This window comes from Gobio gobio (assembly GCF_949357685.1).
Source record: "Gobio gobio genome assembly, chromosome: 6".
NCBI classification, from domain to species: Eukaryota; Metazoa; Chordata; class Actinopteri; order Cypriniformes; family Gobionidae; genus Gobio; species Gobio gobio.
In genome coordinates this window covers 55,961,733-55,984,903 of record NC_137102.1, presented here as the reverse complement: position 1 = coordinate 55,984,903, position 23,171 = coordinate 55,961,733, and the positions used below count along the sequence as shown (strand labels likewise).

At 38.2% G+C, this 23,171-nt stretch overlaps 1 protein-coding gene across 1 annotated transcript in view; it reads right to left on the bottom strand.

Moving 5' to 3' along the window:
• Positions 1–23,171, bottom strand: part of plpp2a (phospholipid phosphatase 2a) — a 55,784-nt gene that overhangs the window by 4,872 nt on the left and 27,741 nt on the right. The window contains exons 2-4 of the mRNA XM_079820318.1: positions 10,961–11,112; positions 7,569–7,831; positions 4,325–4,382 (exon numbers count right to left, since the gene is read on the bottom strand). Of these exons, the coding sequence (XP_079676444.1) occupies positions 4,325–4,382; positions 7,569–7,831; positions 10,961–11,112 (473 nt within the window). The remainder of the gene's footprint in view (positions 1–4,324; positions 4,383–7,568; positions 7,832–10,960; positions 11,113–23,171) is intronic.

The window sequence follows — 23,171 nt, the reverse complement described above, 5'->3', positions numbered from 1 at the left end:
TGCATTTAGTAGCAGGAAACAAAATGCACGCCATTGCAATTGTTTATGGGAAAGCACCTGGTCTGACTTTGACATGGCAGCATCTTAACTACAGACACGTCAGAACATGAGCGTGGCATCCAGAAAACCTTAAGTGTTTATTAATTCACCCTCATGTCACTCCAAACTCGTTTGACTTACTCTCTTTGGTGGAGCACAAAATGAGATTTTGAAGAACATTCATGCTGAGAAGAAAAAGTCATGCAGGTGTGAGGATGAGTAAATGATGACTGAACTTAAAGGGGTTCTATTATGCTTTGTTACATGCCTTTCTTTAGTGTGTGGACGATTTTCACGCGCGTTTAACGCCTCGTGACTAAACAAAGGGCGCCAATGTGAGTGTGCACACAGATGCACAAAACGGCAGGCGTTAAAGTGTCATTTAAAAAAAAAAACGCCTTGGGTTCGTTTTTTTGAGGATGTGGCGCGTTAAAAACTGACCGACCAATGAGATCTGCGCTTTTGTTCATGTGCCTGGAGCTGCTGAAGTTACAGTAAAACACGACTTGGTGGCGCTCAAGCACAAAACGGTCTTGCCGAGCACATGACAAAGAGAAAGTAGCTGCTAATGCTGCTTGCCAGTTAGCAAAAAGTGTGTGAATGGTTTTGGCAGAAATCTCTCTTCTTCTTCTGTGTGACAAGCGAGTGTCAGAAGTGTAAAGTGCCTCAGCACCACCTTGTGTATCGGGAGCGCATCTACTGAATTTGCACGTTCACTCGGCACATCGCCAGTGAAAATCGATTGGGTGTGAACACAAAGATGCGCCAAAAAAAGTCTCGAAAAATGCTGGCGGTAAGCGCGTGTGATAATCGTCCCGGTGTACACAGGCTTTAAAGGGATGGTTCACCCAAAAATGAAAATTAGCCCATAATTTACTCACCCCCCAAGTCATCCTAGGTGTATATGATATTCTTCTTTCAGACGAATGAAATCTGAGTTATATTACAAAAGTCCTGGCTAATCCAAGAATTAGAATTGTATTCATAGTTGCTCTGTTTTTGAAGTCCATAAAAAGTGCATCTGTCCGTCAAATAACTGCTCCACGCGGCTCTGGGGGGTTAATAAAGGCCTTCTGAAGCGAATCGACGCGTTTGTGTAAGAAAAATATTCATATAAATTTAAAACTGTATCAAGTAAACTTTCGACCGACCGCCTTCCATGGAAAAGTGTTGAAAGTTTAAAGTGAAACTCAAGATGCATATGTGACGTCATGACGAGCGGACCTGGTCGCTTTAGTCTTTCGATCGGCAGAGGCACTTTCAACACTTTTTCCATAAATTGAACAGGGAAGGCGGTCGGTCGAAAGTTTACTTGATCAAGTTTTAAATATGGATATTTTTCTTAAAGATCGATCGATTCGCTTCAGAAGGCCTTTATTAACACCCCAGAGCCGCGTGGAGCAGTTATTTGACAGACAGATGCACTTTTTATGGACTTCAAAAACAGAGCAACTATGAATCAAATTCTAATGCTTGGATTAGCCTGGACTTTTGTAATATAACTCCGTATTTATTCGTCTGAAAGAAGAAAGTCATATACACCTAGGATGACTTGAGGGTGAGTAAATGATGGGCTAATTTCATTTTTGGGTGAACTATCCCTTTAAAGATGGCGCGGTATGTCTGGACAGAAGACACATTGTGCATTGCACAACTCCAAAAAGGTTGAGCTGTTCATCCGAAAATTCCGAATCCACAATTCCTCTGTGAAATTGCATACTATAACCTCACAGAAACACCCAAATATAATGGGCTTCCCTTGCCATTCATGCTTGAATAAGACATCTACCTCACCTTCGATTCAGAATAAAGGCTAGTGTGGTGACTGCGATTATAGTAAACCTACTAACATCCGTCGCCATGATTTTTGTATTGACTTATCGCAAGAGGGACATTTTTTTTAGACCCATAACATTGGTTAATGGAAACGCTGTCATTTCGCAACAGTTTTTTTATTGACATTTAGAAAATATTGCAAAAGTTGTGCAAATCTGTAATGGAAATAGTGATGAAATGATTACCGGTTTCACGATAAACCACGATAAAATTTAGTGACGGTTAGTAATATTGTATAAAATTTAATTATCATTAAAACCGCGTGTGATTATCACGATTTTAAAACTCGCTGTAAATCTTGTCCAGTCAGCGTCAGTCTGTTGCGCGCACCGCTGTTTTTTGAATGAGAAGAAATGGCAGAAGGCAGTGACAGCGCTGGGAGATTTTTCAGATATCTAAAAGGACCAAATCTGAGGCGGTCGTCATATTTTGGCTTTTACAAAAGTCCTGAGGGAAACTTAATCGAAGATGGTCACCCTGTCTGCAAAACATGCCAGAAGAAAGTCGCTGTAATAGGGGGAACACTTCAAAACTACGAACGCAAGGCAAGTGGACTTTGACCTGAATACCAAAACTACTTCTGGGAAATAATAACGTGAAGCGAACGAACACGATCAGACAAGACTAGGGAGACATTTAAGGGAGGATAATCAGGGTTTGCCATTAACAACCGCCGTTTGCGGGTGTAAGTTAACGTTATTTCGGCTGCACACTAGCCACTCTGACTGTTGAACTTATTATAGTCATCTCAAAAGCCATCTGTTATAATCGCGTTGCGCATTATAACCACTCACACCTGTTTATATTGAGTTTATGAATGCAATGTCTCATAATCAGAGGCGTTCAGATTAGCCGGAGTTTTGTTCAGAGCGCGCACCGCTCACACGCTGAAATCTACACTAAAAGCAGAGTGTGTGTGATGTACGCAAGAGATTCACTCATCATACAGTGGTTGACTGTTTTTGTTCTATTTCAGCAGCGAAAATAGTTTCAAACAAACACAGCAGAACCACAGCGCATCTGATATGACTGGCATACAGTTGGTGAATTTAGGGACCGTCTCCAAAGTACAACATTGGTAACTTTATACACGTTTGAAACTTCAATAGCATTTGAAGAGAATGAAAGTCATAAAACTGGCTGTAAAGTGATCATCTAGGTGTCAGGTATGATGCAGACATTTTGATATTTAATAAAATAAACTGTCAAATCATATGGAAATATGGATATGCATTATTTCTCTAGGATGTTTGGGCTCTTACACAAAACATGCTAGATTTAAATGCATCATTGCTGAACACTGAGAATATTGCTTGAGAATATATTTACAGAGATAATAGAGATTATATTTACGAGAAATTATTATTATTTATGCGTTGCTATTGACGACGGCCATTATAAAGGAAGAAAATCCCACAGAATCTTGCTTAATAAAGTGCATAGAGCTGCTTTAGTTTGTTTGTTGATTTTCAAATATAAAACTTGAACAAAACCCTGATAATATTGATAACCGTGATAATTTGGGTCACTATAATCGTGATGTTAAATTTCCATACCGTTTCATCCCTAAATGGAAACCAGGCTACTGTAATACTTGTGAGTTCTGACATCGTTGTCCTTCACTGACTATCTTTCTCAACAGTCTTGAAAACGTTGGGTGTGTAAAATCTTTGAAGTGACTCCCATGAGTGCAGAATTGTTATGAATGTTGCTCTAGGGCAGGGGTAGGGAACGTTGATCCTGTAGAGCCAAAGCCCTGGAGAGTTTAGCTTTAACCCTGAATAAAACACTCACCTGCCTGTAACTTTAGTAATCCTGGAGACATTGATTAGCTTGTCCAGGTGTGTTTGATTAGGGTTGGAGCTAAACTGTGCAGGGCAGTGGCTCTCCAGAATCAACGTTCCCTACCCCTGCTCGAGTGACGTAAAAGTCGCATGAATTCTGATCTGTTCTCAGAGGTTGCATTGCAAAAAATCAGCAAAAAGTACCACATATGGAAGTGGAATATCAGAATTGAAAAGATCAGATTCCATGTGGTTTGTACGGTCACAAGTGAGCAAAAAAAATCAGATTTGGACCCCATTTACCTGCAGTCTAAATGCACTGGACCAGCCGACCAATCAGAACACATTACGCTTTGGGAAGTAATAACGAAACTAAACGATTGGGAAGAGAGGTGCTGCTTTTTGAACAATCAAACATGAAAACCTATTCTAGTACACAAAATCTAAACTTTGTAAAAAGGCAGAATAGGTCCTCTTTAAACGTTTGGTTGAACTGTCCCTTTAAGCATTGCATACTAATCTTGATTTAAAGCTTGAGAAGTTTGGGTTCATAGTTTATTGTCCATCATGTTTCCTGTTGCTCGGAGATGGTCTCCTTTATCTGTCTACACAAGTCTTCTGTGTCAGCATGATTGTAGAAGAGGAAGACAACTGTGACAACTCACCGCCAGAAACAACATGCAGTACATCCCGAAGGAGGAGTGACCGGAGTAGAACGACAGCCTGGTGCAACAGAACCGAGGGAGGAAGGGCGGATCAGACCGATACAGAACAACAGAGGGAGAGAGGAACAAGAATCACTTTCACAGTTCACGCATCATTCACAACGAAGCCTTTCTGGGTCAGTATTCACTTTAGGGAAACTTTTTGTCAAACTATGTTTCAAGATGTCAACGGTGTTTAAACATGCATCACATGTCCATAATGACCTTGACTTTCAAGTGCATTTTGGTATGCGTGATTCCAATGACCTTTTTTGACCTTACTTTTTGGAGAAAGCGCTTTATTACTCTTTGACTTGTAAACAAAAAAAGAAATGGACTTCTTAATTAAAATGCGCCAATACTGCTCGGTTTGGTTAAAATACTCGAAGCTAACAGTAAATCTCAGATCATTTAAATCTAGTGATACATGATGTTATAAATCTTTAGAAGGATTACAAACAGGGCTTGACATCAACACCCGCCAACCCCTCAAATGTGTGTGGATTTCAGCAGTGGTTCAGCAGTTAACAAATTCACTCCTACTAGCCACTTTTGGCGCTTTTCCACTGCATGGCACAGTTTGCTACGGCTCACTTTTTGGCACTTTTCCATTGCATTGTGTGGTTTGGTACGGTTCGCTTAATTAGTATCACCTCGGTTGAGGTTCCAAGCGCGCCGTACCGATACTAAAAAGTGACGTGTAAACACTGCAGATTGTTCAGAGAGAATCGTCACTACCATTATATGCTTTTGTGACAGTGATATAGCGATTGAGACCCTAAATACATTGCTCATAGATGCAAACTCCTCACCTTTAGTGAAGTGACATTACAAGGTAATAAAAATAAATAAATGAAAATAAATGCGTCAAATAAAAACGGGCAAGGCTGAGACATGCAGCAAAACAAAGGAAGTGGGCCCTTGAAATTCTGCTGGCTAAACGTCAGAAGAAATGGGGTTTAACTTACGAGTTGGTGTACAAAGTATCCCAATTTGATGGATTTGTAGCCAGTGGGATCTTCAGTTTTGAGTGTTACATTTTATCTGGTTGTTGTCGTCTTGTTTTTGTTTTTGTATTCAGCTCCCACATCTATTGAATCCTTTTTTTGTGTTTTATAAAGGGTTGTTTTTACCTCTTACCTTATAGAATTAGCTTTCAGGCAGATGCAAAGATACTTAGTGTTCTATAAAATGAGCATGAAAAGTAAACTTTTTTTTTTTTTTTTTTTTTTAAATGTCCTGACCTCGGAGAAGGTTTTCTCTATCCATGCAATGTTCTCACCTTTTTTACCCCTCACCCGTTTGCATCCCTGATTGATAAATACAATGTGCGCCGCTAGGCAAATCAAGTGATGTCGTCATCGGCGCTTTGTTGTACGAGTGCTTAAGACTCTTGTTTGTAGCAGTATTTTGTTATACTGCCATCAGCCTCCTTTGAAACAAACTTCTTCGTTTTGTAGTTAAAGGAACACGCCGACTTTTTGGGACTTTATCTTATTCACTCTATCCCAGGAGTTAGATAAGTCCATACATACCATTCTCATGATATTACACAGTGCCTGAAAATAGGCTAACTTCCGTCAACATAACCAACGTGACAATCTGCTTGCACAGAGAGTGTGCTGGGGACTATTTCAGGCGCTGCGTAATATCATTGCGCCGCTGCACTCATGGTACGGCTCAAAGTTCCTTGATTATAACGCAGGAATGAGAGTATAGTTCCTAGCCATATCAGTCTAGAAAATCGCAACTTTTCATTTTTCCGTCGGTCTTATTACACAATGTAACTATACACATCTCACAACATGTAAATAGGAAAATGTTGGTGTTATTTTGTCACTTATTGAGCAGTAGGCTAGCTGGAGCCGTTTACCTCCAGTCTTTGTGCTAAGCTAGGCTAGCAGTGGGTGTGTCAGACAGAGTTATGGCACGCACAGAGATGAGAACGGTATGTATGGACTTATCTAACTCTGGGGGATATGGTGAATAAGCTAAAGTCCCAAAAAGTCGGCGTATTCCTTTAAAAACATCCACATGCTGAGAAGTAGAGGTGGCACAATTACAACGATCATTCTATAATCCCACCCACTTTAAAGTGGTATTAACTGCAGTGGAAAACCAAAGCGACCCGAACTGTGTTGTGTCGAACACCGATCGCTTTTTAAAAAGGCATCTGAAATAATAAACTAAATGCAATGTACTGTTGTCAAAGATATAGATTTTTTGATACATATCGATAGTGAAATATCTGAAACGATTCCAACAGGCTACTCATTTTCCACAGAATAGATACAGGATTCCAGCTGTTCTTTCTCTCATCTCTCCGACAGCGAGTGATACAAACCCGCCTCCTCTCACTCACTCGCTTCATTTGCTCTGGATGAATATTGTTCCTGTTACAGTGCTTGGATTTCATTGTGGGATTGCGCGTATTGCGCATCATTTTACTCATTCCCGCAGATTTTGTGTGCATGCACATAAAGCTGCCTCTCAGGACTAAATTGAGTTCTTTAGTCGCTGCTTATTGTGCTTAAACAGTCAAATACACACAAAATATCTTTGCGTGTATTCACGTAAATGCAGTCAGTTTTGTCTTAAGTGAACATGAACAGTTTAGAATGAAAACAAATGTCACAGTATAATGGATCTGTGCGTCAGTTCTTAAAGTCACAGCAGCCTAATATACCAAATTATCAGATAATATTATAAATATATATTTGGCAGTTTTTTCCCCCGTGGTATCTGTCAAAATTGTGGCCAGTGAAAATGGCTAGTAACTTTGGAAAACCATTAGCCACAGTGGCTGGTGAGCAAAAAAGTTAATGTCAAGCCCTGGTTACAAATAATAATAATAAAGTATTTAAAATAATATATTTCATTAAAAAAAAAAAGTTCCCCTAATTGACAAATTACCCAGATAGAACTGAAATATTTTCTTACAGAAAAAAAAAGCGCCTGACCACAGGTCATGCTTTCTAGTGCCTGTATATTAATCAAATCTATTAATATTTCAAGCCTATTGAGGCCACATGGCCTTTGAAAACACAAGTGAAACCTTTGGACTGCAAAGGTCACAGCATATGAAAACAAACGTACTGCACAAATAGGAAGGTGAAAAAAACAGGTGAACAACAAAAATAAAAGGAAATGAGGTTAGCGGTTTATGACCTCTGACCCCGGCCCTTCCCGTCCCCTGCTTCTGTACCTGGATTCTGTCACGTTGCGAGGGCTTCCTGTGCAGTTTATCGCCAGCATGTAGCCTTCACACACTTCTGGAGCGCAAACCGCTATGAAGTTGGGCCGCAAGCGTCCGATGGTGTACTTGGCCATATCAGTCAGAGACTGGCTCACACACGCGCCGAACAGAAACGTCCCCACCACTTTGTAGAGCGCCGCTGCATACTGGTTAAAGTCTGAATTAGAGTAAAGACGTTTGGTGTAGACCAGGTAGGCCTCTCCGGAAGTTATCTGCAAGTGAGGAAACAATAAAGATTTTTAGGTGTAGTCTTTTGAACCTTTAACCCAAAGTATGAGCAATAGCGATGCATGAATAAATATTGGTACATTGCAATAATTCTGCATGCCGTCTTTTTAAACTTCAATTGTTAATTGGTTTAATTTCGTATGCATCTGTTATGATTATTTTTAAATGTAACTATCAGATGTTACATAAACTTGCCTTAACCCTCTGGTGCTCTTCGGTCATTTCTGACCGGAAAATGTTCTGTTTTGAAATGTTAAAAATCACAGCTTCATCGGAAAAATATGAAACTTGGTGCCTTTTCTAGCATTAGGTATGTAAACACAAAAAAAATGAGGGCATGATTCGAGCTTGCTAAGTTGTTGTAAAAAATATACTCCCTCTTGTGCTCTTCGGTCAAAAATGACACCATAGGAAATGAAGGGGAAATCTGCAAAAACACACATTCACAGAAAAAAATCTATATTTCTAACAAGAAAAAAAAAATCTAAAACTTTATAATAAATAGTCTTTGAGATTTTTTAAATATATATTCAAATCCATCAACAAAAAAATAATTAAATGTGTTCAAAACAGAACTAGTCCTCAAGCCTCTCCATAGAGACCTCTAGTAATTACACCCATGGTTGCATGATTTCTTAAATAATTCCAAAAGAGGGTGCTAATCTGTCTTCAAAAAAAATATTTTGAAGGCCTAGTCTCTATTTTAACCTGAAATACTGCAATAAAAAAAAAAAAGTAAAACATTTTTTTAAAAATAATTTTCAATGGCAAAAATAGACCATAAATATAAAAAAATACCATCAAATAATCTCAAAATACAAAATTAAAAAGAAAAAATATTATTGAAGAAAAATAAATTGCATTGGTTTTACTGAGGTGGAGGAAGTTTAATTTTTAGGTGTCCGGTCACTTATGACCGGGAAGACAACCAATGCAACCCCTAAACGAAGAGCACCAGAGGGTTAAGATTCATTCTCAGTAATGAGAGTAAAAGCACGACTCTGTCTGATGTAGATGACTCATGTTTTGAATTGTATGAATCATGTTTTGAATTGTATGAATCATATTGTACTAATCACAATGTTCTCTCAGAACATGTGGCCACAATACAAAACCAACCTTTTCACAATCAAACATTACAGAAATGTCATAATTACTGCAACTGGTTGGTTCTCACAAGTACTTCAACAACAAATCCTTTCAGAAAGTCATGATGCTTCTTAAACAAATAGATCACAAATATCGAAATAAACAGAATTTAGATTTTACTAAGTTGTTTTTTAAAAGAAAATCTTCTCCTTCAGTGAGCCTTATAAAAACCTGAATCAGTGAGTTGAGATCATAAAACACAACCTCTTTGACGCTTGACAGCCGGTACCTATCCACTTTTTCCAACATAACATTCCATGTTTAAAATATTTGTGTGTGTCATGTGCAAGTAGGCTTAATCGGTCATTCAATTGTCAGAATAAAAAGCTGCTTGTCTGGGAAAAAATAGGATTTTTGTGTTATAAATATAATTTATTCTGAAGCAATATTCTCACCAGCGTTCTATCATAGCCTATTTAAATCTGCATATTTGTGATATTTACCCTGTCCCTGAGGGCATTTTTTTTACCATTTTTCCCTAATCTTATTAAAGGTATGCTTCATCTTTCATTTTAAATTCTTAAATTTGATCAATCAATTTAATTCGAATAATACGACACTATAGGGCTGTTGCAAATCAAATTACATTATTCAATGAAATGGTAATGTTTCAGTGAAAATGATTTAATGATGTTGTTTTAAATATATAGTGAATAAGAAATGTTGTAAAGAATGATACTTTTAAACACTAAACCGCCAGAAGGTGGCGGCAGGTGACCGTCTTAATGAGAGTCATTGAGTCGATTCGTTCAAACGGCTGATTCGTTCAGTAACGAAACACGGTTGAGTGTATCCTGTTTCCTGTTCATATAACAGGATTTTTTTTTTTGCAAAATTTTTTAAATATCCATTTGTTGAAATTCACAAATCCTTTTTTTCTGGTTCTCAGGAAGATGACGTGTTAAAATACTAGTAACGCTTTATGTAAAGGCATAGATTAAATCGACAAACATTTGTAGCAAAATATTTTTGAAATTCCAATTATTGGTAAAAGTGAATAGTAAATAAATAATCATACATTTCTCACTGTACACTGCTATGGTGGAGCCATTGCTTAGCCCAGGGGTTTTAAACTGGGTTTTTACCAGAAGGTTCTAAGGGGTCCCCAGAAAATGTCAGAGAATAAAAAGAAAAAGAAAAAATAGATAAAGTCGACCTAATATTCGAAATGTTTCTCTCGTTTCTTGCTGTATACATACTTTCCAGAATTGTATGTTTGCTTTACATATTTCTAGTGAGTTTTTCCCACTATAGTCCCCTTTTTCTCGCTTACTGGGGTTGTAAGGCAGTTTTCTTAACGCAGTACGTAAACTGCTTACAAACATTTATTGTGAAAGATGCTTATACAACATTTTTAATTGAAAATGTTCTTCTTCAGGTTTATACATCCAACATTAATAGCCAATTTAAGTTTGGAAACAATATTTTATATTTATAAAGTCACACTTAGCATTTTAAAGTGTCAGATAAATAGTTTCTCATACATAAAAAATATATAGATGGATTTTAGGAAGGGGGTCCCCCATTAAGGTTCATCATATTTGGGGGTCCTTAGCATCATAAATTTTGAAAACCCCTGGCTTAGCCTATCTGCACTTTACTAGAGCACCCTCAGTGATTTGATTCTGGACCCGGGCCTGCCTCCAGCGTCCCACAGGTGAATTGAGTTTGAGACCCCTGCACTAACGCCCGCCCCTTTATTTAGCATATGCCTCGGCCGGGAATTATTTAAATGAGGAATATTGTGATGCGTTTGTTCCAGGACGAAAACTCAAGACTACAATGGGAGGCGTTTCAGGGAGTTCAGAAACAGTGACACTAATATAGAGAAGAACTCCAGCTGGAGGGGCCTTTGCAGCCCTTTTTTATGCTCAAACTGCAACATTACAAAGTTGATAATGTAAAAAAAGCATAATAGGACCCCTTTAAAGGTTTGCTCGGCTGGCTGATTGGTGGAGACTCACGATAATGATGGAGCAGGAAATGGTAACGGCCGCCATCATTTTGTGAGAGATGGTGTCTGTTCTGTAGGGGTAACGAATGGACTCGTCGTCACAGTAAACGCCACGCTGGTACGGCCGGAAGATGATGGTCATTATGATGAATGGCATCGCCACTGAAACACAAACAACAGCGTATTATTGGCCTCAGATGACCGGCTCAGTAACACACATCAAACAAATCATCATACGCATGTCTCATGTTGAATTTTCCAAGGGAACAGCAACTAAAAAAATGCTTTTATAAGAGGAAACAGATGGCATTCAAGTTCATCAGTGCTTCTGCGAATCATGCAGGGGGAAAATGTGAAAATCAACACAGATAGTGTACTACAGACTTTTCCACATCAAGAGATGCTATTGACTTATCATAAAATGTCAAACACATGTTGTGGATTCAGTAATGCTGGATAATCGTCCGCTTGCCATCCGGATGCAGGAAGTCAGTGGGAATTATCGCCAGGGTCACGGCACCAGATGTCAGCTCAACGGATGCCCACAACAGTATCTTGTAACCAGGAAAAGCACTGATTTATGTTTCCAACATATGCAACCCCTCTATTTTTTTTATCAAAAGTCATGAGAACCAAGAGAGGGAATATTTATAACTCTGGCCGTGTTTCTCAAAGCCTGCAATATTTCCACACGGCTCTTTTCCCATCGGACAGCAAAGATGCCAATCAGATTTATCACGGACCGTCGAGGGAAAATAATCTTTGGATATTCAGGCGGAGTGAAATATATTTGCTTCATCATGAAGTTGATCAGCATACTTTGTATTCCCAAAGCAACGGTAACTTTCCCAGGATCAGGACCTTGGAGTCCAGTCATATTATATTACTTGAATCCACACACACACGCACACGAGACACAGAAGACCTGAAGCAGATGTACTTAACCAAATGACAGATTCAAAGCGCCCAAAAGGACTAAAGCTTCCAAAAGCCATTGGAAGTGGTCATTGCATTGGATACATCAAGCAAAAACATTTGACTAAAAATATTTTTGGGATTCATATTATAGGCGTGGCAAGTTTATTCATATAGCACAATTTTAAACACAATGATAATTCAAAGTGCTTAAAGGATTAGTTCACTTCAAAATGAAAATTCCCTGATATTTTACTCACCCCCATCTCATCAAAGATGTTCATGTCTTTCATTCGTCAGTCGAAAAGAAATTACGTTTTTTGAGGAAAACATTCCAGGATTTTTCATTACATAATGGACTTCCATGGCAACCAAAATGTTGAAGGTCCAAATCAATGCAGTTTCAAAGGAAGGGCTTCAGCGTCTCTACATGATCCCAGGCAAGGAATAGGATCTTATCTAGCCAAACCAGTCATTTTCAATAAAAAAAAAAAAATTCCATATACTTTTTTACCTAAATTGCTCATCTTGCGCTGCTCTGCGATGTGCCAAGGATTGCGTAATAACGTCGGAAAGGTCATGCTAGACGTAGGCAGATGTACCACCCCGTGTTTTTTGTTAAAGGTCCCATGGCATGGCATTTTTCTATTATTTTATAATGTTTCCTGAGGTGTACTTATATTGTTAGTATGACTTTTACATCATAAAATGTCATAATTTAGAAATAAAAGGCATTTTTTCAATACTGCTGTTTGCCCTGTGGCTGAATGCCCTGCTTCAAGAGGCGTGTCTACTGTGAGACTTCAGTAAAAACGCCCACTGTTGTGATTGGCTGACATCTTTGTATTTTAAATGAGCGGAGGGGGCGTGGTTTAACTTGGTCTATGAGGCACGAGCAGGCACGAGCTGCTGCCAGAGAGACGGATGGACCTGAGTTCACTTCACATCAGTTCTCAGCATGTCTGAACTGTTTTATTAACAGCATATACTTCAGGTTATTAGTCTATTTCTAGTCGGAGGGACTGTCACTCATGTCAGAAAGTTAGTAACTTTAGTAAATTATGGATCAGCGCTGACTGGAGACGCGAACCGTTTAGAACGATTCAGTCCGACTTGGTGAACTGATTCGGTTCACTAAAAAGAACCGGTTCAAAAGAAAGATCGTTCGCGAACCGGACATCACTAACGTACCAGAGACGGAGATCAGCGATTGCTAACAGTTATTTATAGTAACTAACGTTACTGAGTTGTGAGAGCGCTGTCAGTCAGCGCGAGTTTATTGTGTTTGTATCTGAGAGTTCTGAATAAACACGAGTCCCAGTCACACCGAGTCCGTCTTCATCATTATTTCCAACTTTGTAACACATGAAAAGTACCATTACAGCTGTCGAGATGAACGAGTTAAAAGTAAGTGTTGATAATAGCATTATTTTTAAAATAAAATAAAAGCGTCAGTGACGCGCGTTGAGTACACAGCGCAAACAAAGACACAACAGCAGTAATCGAATGTAATCCAGTTTATTGTGGGGCTAGGCTGGCTAGCCCGAATATGCTCACGCTTACCCCCCTTCTGCTTAATCTCACGCCGCGTTTGGTGCCTCCGCTGTGGGCCAGATGCAGTACTGGGGGTCGGGGATGTTGAAGGCCACCGGCCAGTGCAGCCCGAGCTTCGGCGTGTGTGAGGCCGATGTTGAGCAGAAACTCACGACTGTATGCACATTTTAGAACCGATAGACGCGACGAGGACGTACAAAAACACTGACTCACAAGATAGAAAACACGAAAACACCGTTCTGTCTGGAGAGAGAGAAGCCGCAGTGTGTGCACGAATAATAAATAATTAGCTACACATAAGAAATTACTGATCACAGATCAGAAGGAACTGAAGAAAGACTTCTGTTTTCATTTGTACATCCAAACACTGAGAAACTGCCAGCGTTCACTCGTTCACAAGTAATGATCTCTCGAGCGTTTGCATGGGCGTGCCAGATTCTCTGGGTGGAGGAAAGGGACGGAACCGTTTCTGCTTGGACGTCAAACCAGGAGACTTCAGGATTGGCTCGTCTGGCCTGTCATTTTCTCAAAGGCAGAGAGAGACAGCCAGAACTCGGGTTTACACCGATCAACATTTCTATCCACTTGGGGACAATATTCAGGCTAGGGGAACTCATATTAATGTTGAAAAACCTCATAAAATGAAAATTTCATGCCATGGGACCTTTAAGGGCGTTTGTATCAGTCTGCGCATGTTCACTTGGGGCGGTACTTCCGCCTACGTCTAGCGTGACCTTTTCGAGCGTGACCTTTTCTGGCGAGCCTCAATAGTAGCGCAAGATGAGCAATTTAGGTAAAAAAAAAAAAAGAGTATTAATTATAAAAAAAATTTTTTAATGATGGTTTCGCAAGATAAGACCCTATTCCTCAGCTGGGATCGTGCAGAGCCTCTGAAGCCCTTCCTTTGAAACTGCATTGATTTGGACCTTCAACATTTTGGTTGCCATTGAAGTCCATTTTATGATGAAAAATCCTGGAATGTAAAAACGTAATTTCTTATCGACTGAAGAACGAAAGACATGAACATCTTGGATGAGATGGGGGTGAGTAAAATATCAGGGAATTTTCATTTTGAAGTGAACTATTAACATTCCTTTAACATAAGACTTATAAAGAGAGGATGATAGAGAAAAAAACACTGAAAACACACAAAAAAAGATATTTGTAAAAATTGTTAGAAAAAAGTAAAATAATTTCAGAACATAAAATTAATAAGGACAAAAAAAGATCTTGATTTAAAAGAAAAAAATGCTCAAACAAAGTTTTAAATTCAAGTTTAAAACATAAAACAATACATATAGTTAGCCTACATATTGAAGACACATTTTTTGTTTGCAAATGTCACTTGCTTTTGATATTTTGTTATCTAATGCAATAAAACGACTGTTTAAAAGTGTCATGGTACTTTCCTGATCACTGTTTGTTTGTATCGGAGTATCCTACATTTTTGGCAAATGCACGTTTGCCGTTTAATAAATAATAATTATTTAAGATGCATAGTGTAGGTCAGATTTAAAACATACATTAAATAATCCAGACATCAGTAGAAGGTAAAGTAGAATTAATAAAGGATAAAATAGTGCCTATATATAGCGAAAGAGTTGATTTCTACACTGGGAAAAATGACTCTGTGGGGTTGTAATTATAACAAAAATAAATTCTATATTTTCAACAAATAAATCTATGTTTGGTACTATACTTAATATTTTGAGTAACTTATTTAATATAATGTTGTAAAAACATGTTTTTTTACAATTAAATAGTGCGTGTATTATCTTGAGTAATGTTTAGGCTTTTTAGATGTGTGCCTTTTCGAGATAAATTTTACTTAAAAAGTATTTTATAAGTCTAAACAAGTGGATTTGGCTGTTGCAAAAACACAAATGTTTATGACAGATGCCATTTTGATGGGTGACAGGACTGAATTTGCACTGCTGGCAACCCAACGACACTAAAAAAGGTAAGAATGACATTACATATGAACTGTTCAATGGTTTGATGCTTTAAATATAGCAAGGATAAAGCTAAATGTTTGTATTGATAAATACTTAAATTTGCCTTGAATTACACGGCTTGGCTAACGCTAACAGGCTAAAGCTAAATTGCTGAATAAAGTCGTTATTTTTGTTTGTTTTTGCGCACAAAAAGTATTCTCGTGGCTGAGTAACATTACGTTTGAAGCACTGGAGTCACATGGACTATTTTAATTATGTCTTTCATATATTTTAGGGCCTTGAAAGTGTTCATCACATTGTTGTCTATGGAGGGATCAGAGAGCTCCGGGATCTCATCAAAAATATCTTCATTTGTGTCTGAAGATGAACGAAGGTTTGGAACGACATGAGGGTGAATAATTATTGACAAAATTTACATTTTGGGGTGAACTAACCCTTTAAATTGGTGTTCATTTTTCTCAGTGATTATTTTTTTATTAGCTGATGTAATAATTATGATGTATTTGAAATGTATGTTTTTAACATTGTTCGAAACATTGTTTTAATTAGATGACTGAATTACTGTTCTCAGTGGGTTAAACAGAACAATGGTCATTGAAAAAACTGTTATACGAAAATTAAATACTGTTGCTACCTCTTGTAGTACATAACGGTTTTTTTTTTTTTACTTGAAGTCAGCTTTATGTAAAGGTAAAAAAATAAGCTACTGTGTTTTGCACTGTTGCATTGTCATTTTAAAGTGAATAAATGTTTTGTATTGAGATGCTGGTTTACTGTTTCATGGTACTTTAAATTTTTTTTAGAAAATAATAAAATTTATATTATTAAAAAAAGATAAAATGGACTGAATCCTTAATATGTTCGTCTGGGAACTGGGATTGAAGTATGTTGTATATATTGTAATGCAATAAAACAAGTGTTTAAAAGTGTCATTGTAGCTACTTTCCTTATCACTGTATGTTTGTATCAGTGTACATTTTTGGCAAATGCGCGTTTGCCGTTTAATAAATAATTATTTAAGATGCATTGTTAGTGCTGTAGATCATCCATACCTCATATTCTATTTCCAGAAAGAAATATCCCCATTTTAGTTCCAACAAGACATCCTGGGAAAGGTCTAACATATGTTGAGTAAGCATGCATTGTTTTCAGAGACAAAGAACACAAGCCCTCTCTTACACAAAAGGAAATGTCCATAAACCCAGGCGGGCTATAAAAGAAAAGAAAAAAAAAAACTGCCTTACAGTCATAACATTGACACAAAGGCACCAGCTACCACACACATTTTCACAATGAATCCGTCTGTAAAGCGGTCTTTTAACGTATGCGAGGGGATGACAATGAGCTTTGGGGGTCGTTTGTTGGGAACTCATTAAACTTTAATTAGAAACTTGCTGTGTCAATGAAGGCAGAGTTATAAGCTGTCAATTGCCAAAAAGCAGCTGCTTTGAAAGTTAATTTATGCATGAACCAAATTAATTCCACATTAAATTACATATAAATAAAAATCTGCTATTCTAAATTAAATTATACTTCCAGGCTGGCTTATATTTCATCATTATCTTAAACTGTTATACATAAATCAGTAACACTTTACAATAAAGTCCCATTAGTTAATGCATTAAAGGGTAAAACATTCTGTCATTCATTATTCACATTCATGTCGCTCCAAACCCGTAAGACTTTTGTTCATATTCGGCAACTACCACTTTGACGCTTCAAAAAGCTCAAAGAGATCGTAAAACTAATCCATATCAAATAAGCAGTTTAGTCTAAATTTTCTGAAGAGACTCGATCGCTTTATGATGAACAGATTAAATTTAAGACTTTATTCACATTCATCAACTCGAACATCAGTTGTGGTAAATGGAAGCTCAAGCAAGTTTGCTTAATGTGTGAGAACCAATGAGGTTCATTCTTGTGATACACAGCACGTTTGAGCTTCAGCAAGAACCAATGAGGTTCATTCTCGTGTTACGCATCACGTTTGAGCTTCAACAAGAACCAATGAGGTTCATTCTCGTGTTACGCATCACGTTTGAGCTTCTGCAAGAACCAATGAGGTTCATTGTCGTGTTACGCATCACGTTTGAGCTTCTGCAAGAACCAATGAGGTTCATTGTCGTGTTACGCATCACGTTTGAGCTTCTGCAAGAACCAATGAGGTTCATTGTCGTGTTACGCATCACGTATGAGCTTCAGCAAGAACCAATGAGGTTCATTGTCGTGTTACGCATCACGTTTGAGCTTCAGCAAGAACCAATGAGGTTCATTCTCCTGTTACGCATCACGTTTGAGCTTCTGCAAGAACCAATGAGGTTCATTCTCGTGTTACGCATCACGTTTGAGCTTCAGCGAGAACCAATGAGGTTAATTCTCGTGTTACGCATCACGTTTGAGCTTCAGCGAGAACCAATGAGGTTAATTCTCGTGTTACGCATCACGTTTGAGCTTCTGCAAGAACCAATGAGGTTCATTGTCGTGTTACACATCACGTTTGAGCTTCAGCGAGAACCAATGAGGTTAATTCTCGTGTTACGCATCACGCTTGAGCTTCTGCAAGAACCAATGAGGTTCATTGTCGTGTTACGCATCACGTTTGAGCTTCAGCGAGAACCAATGAGGTTAATTCTCGTGTTACGCATCACGTTTGAGCTTCAACAAGAACCAATGAGGTTCATTGTCGTGTTACGCATCACGTTTGAGCTTCTGCAAGAACCAATGAGGTTCATTCTCCTGTTACGCATCACGTTTGAGCTTCTGCAAGAACCAATGAGGTTCATTCTCGTGTTACGCAGCACGTTTGAGCTTCAGCAAGAACCAATGAGGTTCATTGTCGTGTTACGCATCACGTTTGAGCTTCTGCAAGAACCAATGAGGATCATTCTCGTGTTACGCATCACGTTTGAGCTTCTGCAAGAACCAATGAGGTTCATTGTCGTGTTACGCATCACGTTTGAGCTTCTGCAAGAACCAATGAGGTTCATTGTCGTGTTACGCATCACGTTTGAGCTTCTGCAAGAACCAATGAGGTTCATTGTCGTGTTACGCATCACGTTTGAGCTTCTGCAAGAACCAATGAGGTTCATTGTCGTGTTACGCATCACGTTTGAGCTTCAGCAAGAACCAATGAGGTTCATTGTCGTGTTACGCATCACGTTTGAGCTTCTGCAAGAACCAATGAGGTTCATTCTCCTGTTACGCATCACGTTTGAGCTTCTGCAAGAACCAATGAGGTTCATTCTCCTGTTACGCATCACGTTTGAGCTTCTGCAAGAACTAATGAGATTCATTCTCCTGTTACGCAGCACGTCTGAGGTTTCAAGCAAGTACAGTTGTTAATGTTCGCTGATCAAATTTTATATGTGAATAAAAGACTACATTTAATCTGTTCATCATATAAAGCGATTGCGTCTCTTCAGATAATTTGGACTGAACCACTCAATTCATGTGGATTAGTTTTACGATCTCTTCATTAACTTTTTGAAGTGGTAGTTGCATAGCTGTTAATGGAGGGAAAGAAAGCCCTCAGATTACATTAAAAAAAATCTTTATTTGTGTCCCAAAGATGAACTCAAGTCTTACGGGTTTGGAATGACAAGTAAATAATGACATAACTTTCATTTTTGGTTGAACTATCCCTTTAACTAATAATGAAAAATGCTGAAATTAAGATTAATAAATGCTTTAGAAGTATTTTTCACTTTTTCATTGTTAGTTCATACAACTAATGTAATTACAAAAAGGTTCCATTTGTTAACTTTGGTTAAAGTGTTACCAATAAATCAAATGAGTTCATGAATGAACAGGTCTGAAAAATTGATTGAATTAATAATTTTACATTTCTCTCACTTCCACCAACTTGCATCATTTGTTTTCAATTAGAGCTTGTTGCGTTTTCTGCAGAGGACAAGACTACCTTTGAATTTGGCCGAAGGGAAGGTGTTTTATAAAGCAGCATAACTAGACTTTTGAAACGGTCTTCATATTGGGAATGTGCATGGCATGTTTTCTACATAAATCACTATTTGGGAGCAGAGTCACATTCTGACTCAGACTGATAACATTGTTATGAAAGGGTTGAACATTTAGTTTCAGCAACGTAGCCCATTTTAAACAAAAAAAAGGTTACTTCACACGAGACTCAAATCACGCGTGTGAAGGTTAGACTGTCCAATAGGAACACAACCGTCCACTATTACAGGACGTTCAGAGCCTGGAAGGATCATGAAGGCAGGTTAACAGTCTTTATCAGATCTCTAGCTGTATGTCAGACTGTAAAAACACACCAAACAACCTTTAACCTCCTTCCACTCAAAGCATTTTCGCTCTCTTCCTTCTTCCATCATTATCTGTCTTTTGCAGATCTCCCCCTTCCTTCTTGTTTGAAGAAACCAAATCATTTGGTTTTCCTTAGTTTAAAGACATTTGGGTTATCTAGAGCAAAACCACCGGCCAATATAACAAGTTCAAGATGAAGATAACTAAGATGACGTTCAGGAAACGGGTTTAAAAAGAATCATTTTTGCAGTTCCGTTTGGTCAAATTAGACATTAACATTTGTGTTTACGTGACAAAATATGCATTTCAACACGTCACGATGTTCTGTAAAGCTGCTTTAAAACAATGTGTATTGTAAACCATACAAATTAAAATTGAATGGAAAAGTCAGAAGTAATGCGTCACAGGTCTGTTCTTCAAAACAGTAACACTGACCATAGCTGTGTCACGATATTAGATTTTTCACACCACGGTTATTGTGGCCAAAAAAAACAAAATCACGATATCGATATATCGCGATATCTATAGAAACCTTGGGGGGAAAAGTCATCAAATAAATTTTTACTTTGTTTATTTAGTTTTTCTTTTTTACCCAACAAACATAATTGGATACTGATAAACACAGGGTAATACTGTCAAGTTCAACAGTATGATAAATAAATATTAACATAAATGTTATTGGCCATGACTAGATTGCAAATACAAATACAAAAATAGACATTATGTAAATAGACATTAATTAATTAAAAGGGATCCACCGTTTTTTTAATATTGAAATATGTTATTCCCTTAACTAAGACGAGTTGATACATACCTCTCTCATCTCAGTGCGTGCACTTAATCGCTCTGACGCGCGGTGGCATTTTAATAGCACTTAGCTTAGCCCACTAAGCCCAGTTCATTCATTAGGTACCAAACAGAGATCAAGTTAGAAGCGACCAAACACCTCCACGTTTTCCCTATTTAAATACATTAACACGAATAGTTGAACGACCAAGTATGGTGACAGAAAATAAAACGTTTTAAGGAGAGAGTGCTTCGACTCGGCGCAGTAAAAAGTCACGCCGAGAAAAATCCTGTTTATCCTGAGAGGATTTTTCAGCCATGACTTTTTACTGCGCCGAGTCGAAGCACTCTCTCAAAAGTGCTATTCCGCCATACATTATAGTTATCCTTTTAAACCCGCTTAGAAAAGCGCCACGTTTTATTTTTTGTCGCCATGCTTGGTCATTCAGGTAACTGTATTTAAATAGGGAAAACGTGGAGGTGTTTGGTCGCTTCTAACTTGATCTCTGTTTGGTACCTAATGAATGAGAATGAGATGAGAGAGGTATGTATCAACTCGTCTTGGTTAAGGGAATAACATAGTTTAATTTGAAAAAACGGTGGAGTATCCCTTTAAAAGAAACTGAGATGTGCTGCACTGGTGGCAGTGTTGCCAACTTAGCAATTATGTTGCTAGATTTAGCAACTTTTCAGACTACCTTAGCAACTTTTTTTTCTAAAAGCACCTAGCAACAAATTTAGCAATTTTTCTAATTTATTTGGCAACTTTTAGCAACTTCTGGAAAGTGACTAATCCAAACAACACACGTACAAGCTAGCTCAATAGGCCAAGCGGTTCATTCATAATTCCTTAAGATCGCTGTAAAAACCGGAAAATCATTTAGGTAGCATATGTCATGCAGGAAAAAAACTAGTAGGCTAAATCGTGCACATGATTTATAAATCAAGGGAACAAATGAGTAAATCGTTTTTTCTTGTACATTTTTCTTGTAAATTTTTTTTTCTTGTACATCATGTGTGGGGCTCGATCCGTACATGTTAACTAACACATTGCTTTCATTTATTTTACAAACAAATCTAAATCAGCATTTCAAATAATATCTACGTGTTACATAATGGCGTAGTTTTGCCTTGCGATTATGTAATGACATCATAGCGCAATGACGTCACAACGTCATTTAGCAACTTTTAGCAACACCTCGATCTGCCTTTAGCAACTTCCCCTGAAAATTTGTTGGCAACAGTGACTGGTGGAAACAACACGAGCCCATGGCATCAGACAAGGGCGCCGAGCGCTGAGGGGGGACCACAAAAAAATGCAAGAAAAACACGCAAACTGCCAGTGAAACTGAAAGTAGCCTAAGTCTCAGATGCTCTTGCAGTGCTTAGGTCGCACTTTCGCATATTGCGGCATTTGATCTTGAAATGAGCTGATGACAAATAAAATACAGCTCGAATATTTTGCTTTCATTGACGTGATCTGAAATTGTACTGTATAGCCGGCACGGGAATTGAAGATCGGATTTATATTCATATTGCGGAGAGGTGTAAGGTAAGACACCCTGCATGTTTTTTATTTTTATTTTGTTTGTTAGTTTAGATTGTATAGGCCGTTTCGTTCGCAAGCGCCGATGCAAGCTGTGGGCTGCATCTGCCTCAGCTTGTGAAAAATGCGTTTTTACTGTGGTGGTGATAGTAAACATTTAAACTAACATTGTGATATGCTTGAAGTGTTTTATATCTATGGATTTTATTATAGGAAAGACAAGTCAAGAGTTGATTAGAGAGGATAAATTGATCAAACAAGTGGTTAACTCCCTGTCGGCCGCTTGGTCATTACTTTAAAAAAAACAAAAAACTTTAATTTAACAAACAAATATTGCTCCAAACATTTTTTCTAAATTAACAAAATATAACTACTTTGACATTAAAAACAAAGCTGACACCGGAGTATTTACGTGTCATGTTATCATATGATGTTATCATATTCATTTTCAATATTGTGGTTATCGCCAATACCGGTATATTGCCACAACCTAAATTAACATGATGTCCATATTTCGTGCTTTGAATATCACGGTTATCCAACATGACATCATGACTTTGCGTAAACATACACGGCACTTTCTAAAGCCAAATGGCATGTTATCTGTACGCATTTTGAGCTATCCGCGTGTATGTCTACACCGTGTGATTCCGCATGTATGTGTACGGCGAAACGAACCATAATCTCCACGCGTATGTATACGCCGTGTGATTCCATGTGTGTGTGTACGCTGTGTGATTCCGCGTGTATGTCTACGCCGTATGATTCCGCGTGTATGTCTACGCCGTGTGATTCCGCGTGTATGTCTACGCCGTGTGATTCCGCGTGTATGTCTACGCCGTGTGATTCCGCGTGTATGTCTACGCCGTGTGATTCCGCGTGTAAGTCTACGCCGTGTGATTCCGTGTGAATGTAAATGGATTTATAAACATACTAAATTATGTTTTTTTGAAAATTTAAAAATGCAGAATGTTTCTTGTGATGGGTAAGTTTAGGGGCAGGGGCAGTGTGTGTGTGTATGTGTGTGTGTGATGGGTAGGTTTAGGGGTAGGAGCAGTGTAGGGGGATAGAATGAAATGGCGTTGATAAACACGCTAAAAAGCCATTATGTGTCTTGATAGCTCGCCAAAATGGCATAGCGAATTAGCGTGTCATACATACGCTATTTCATGAGATCAGTCTGG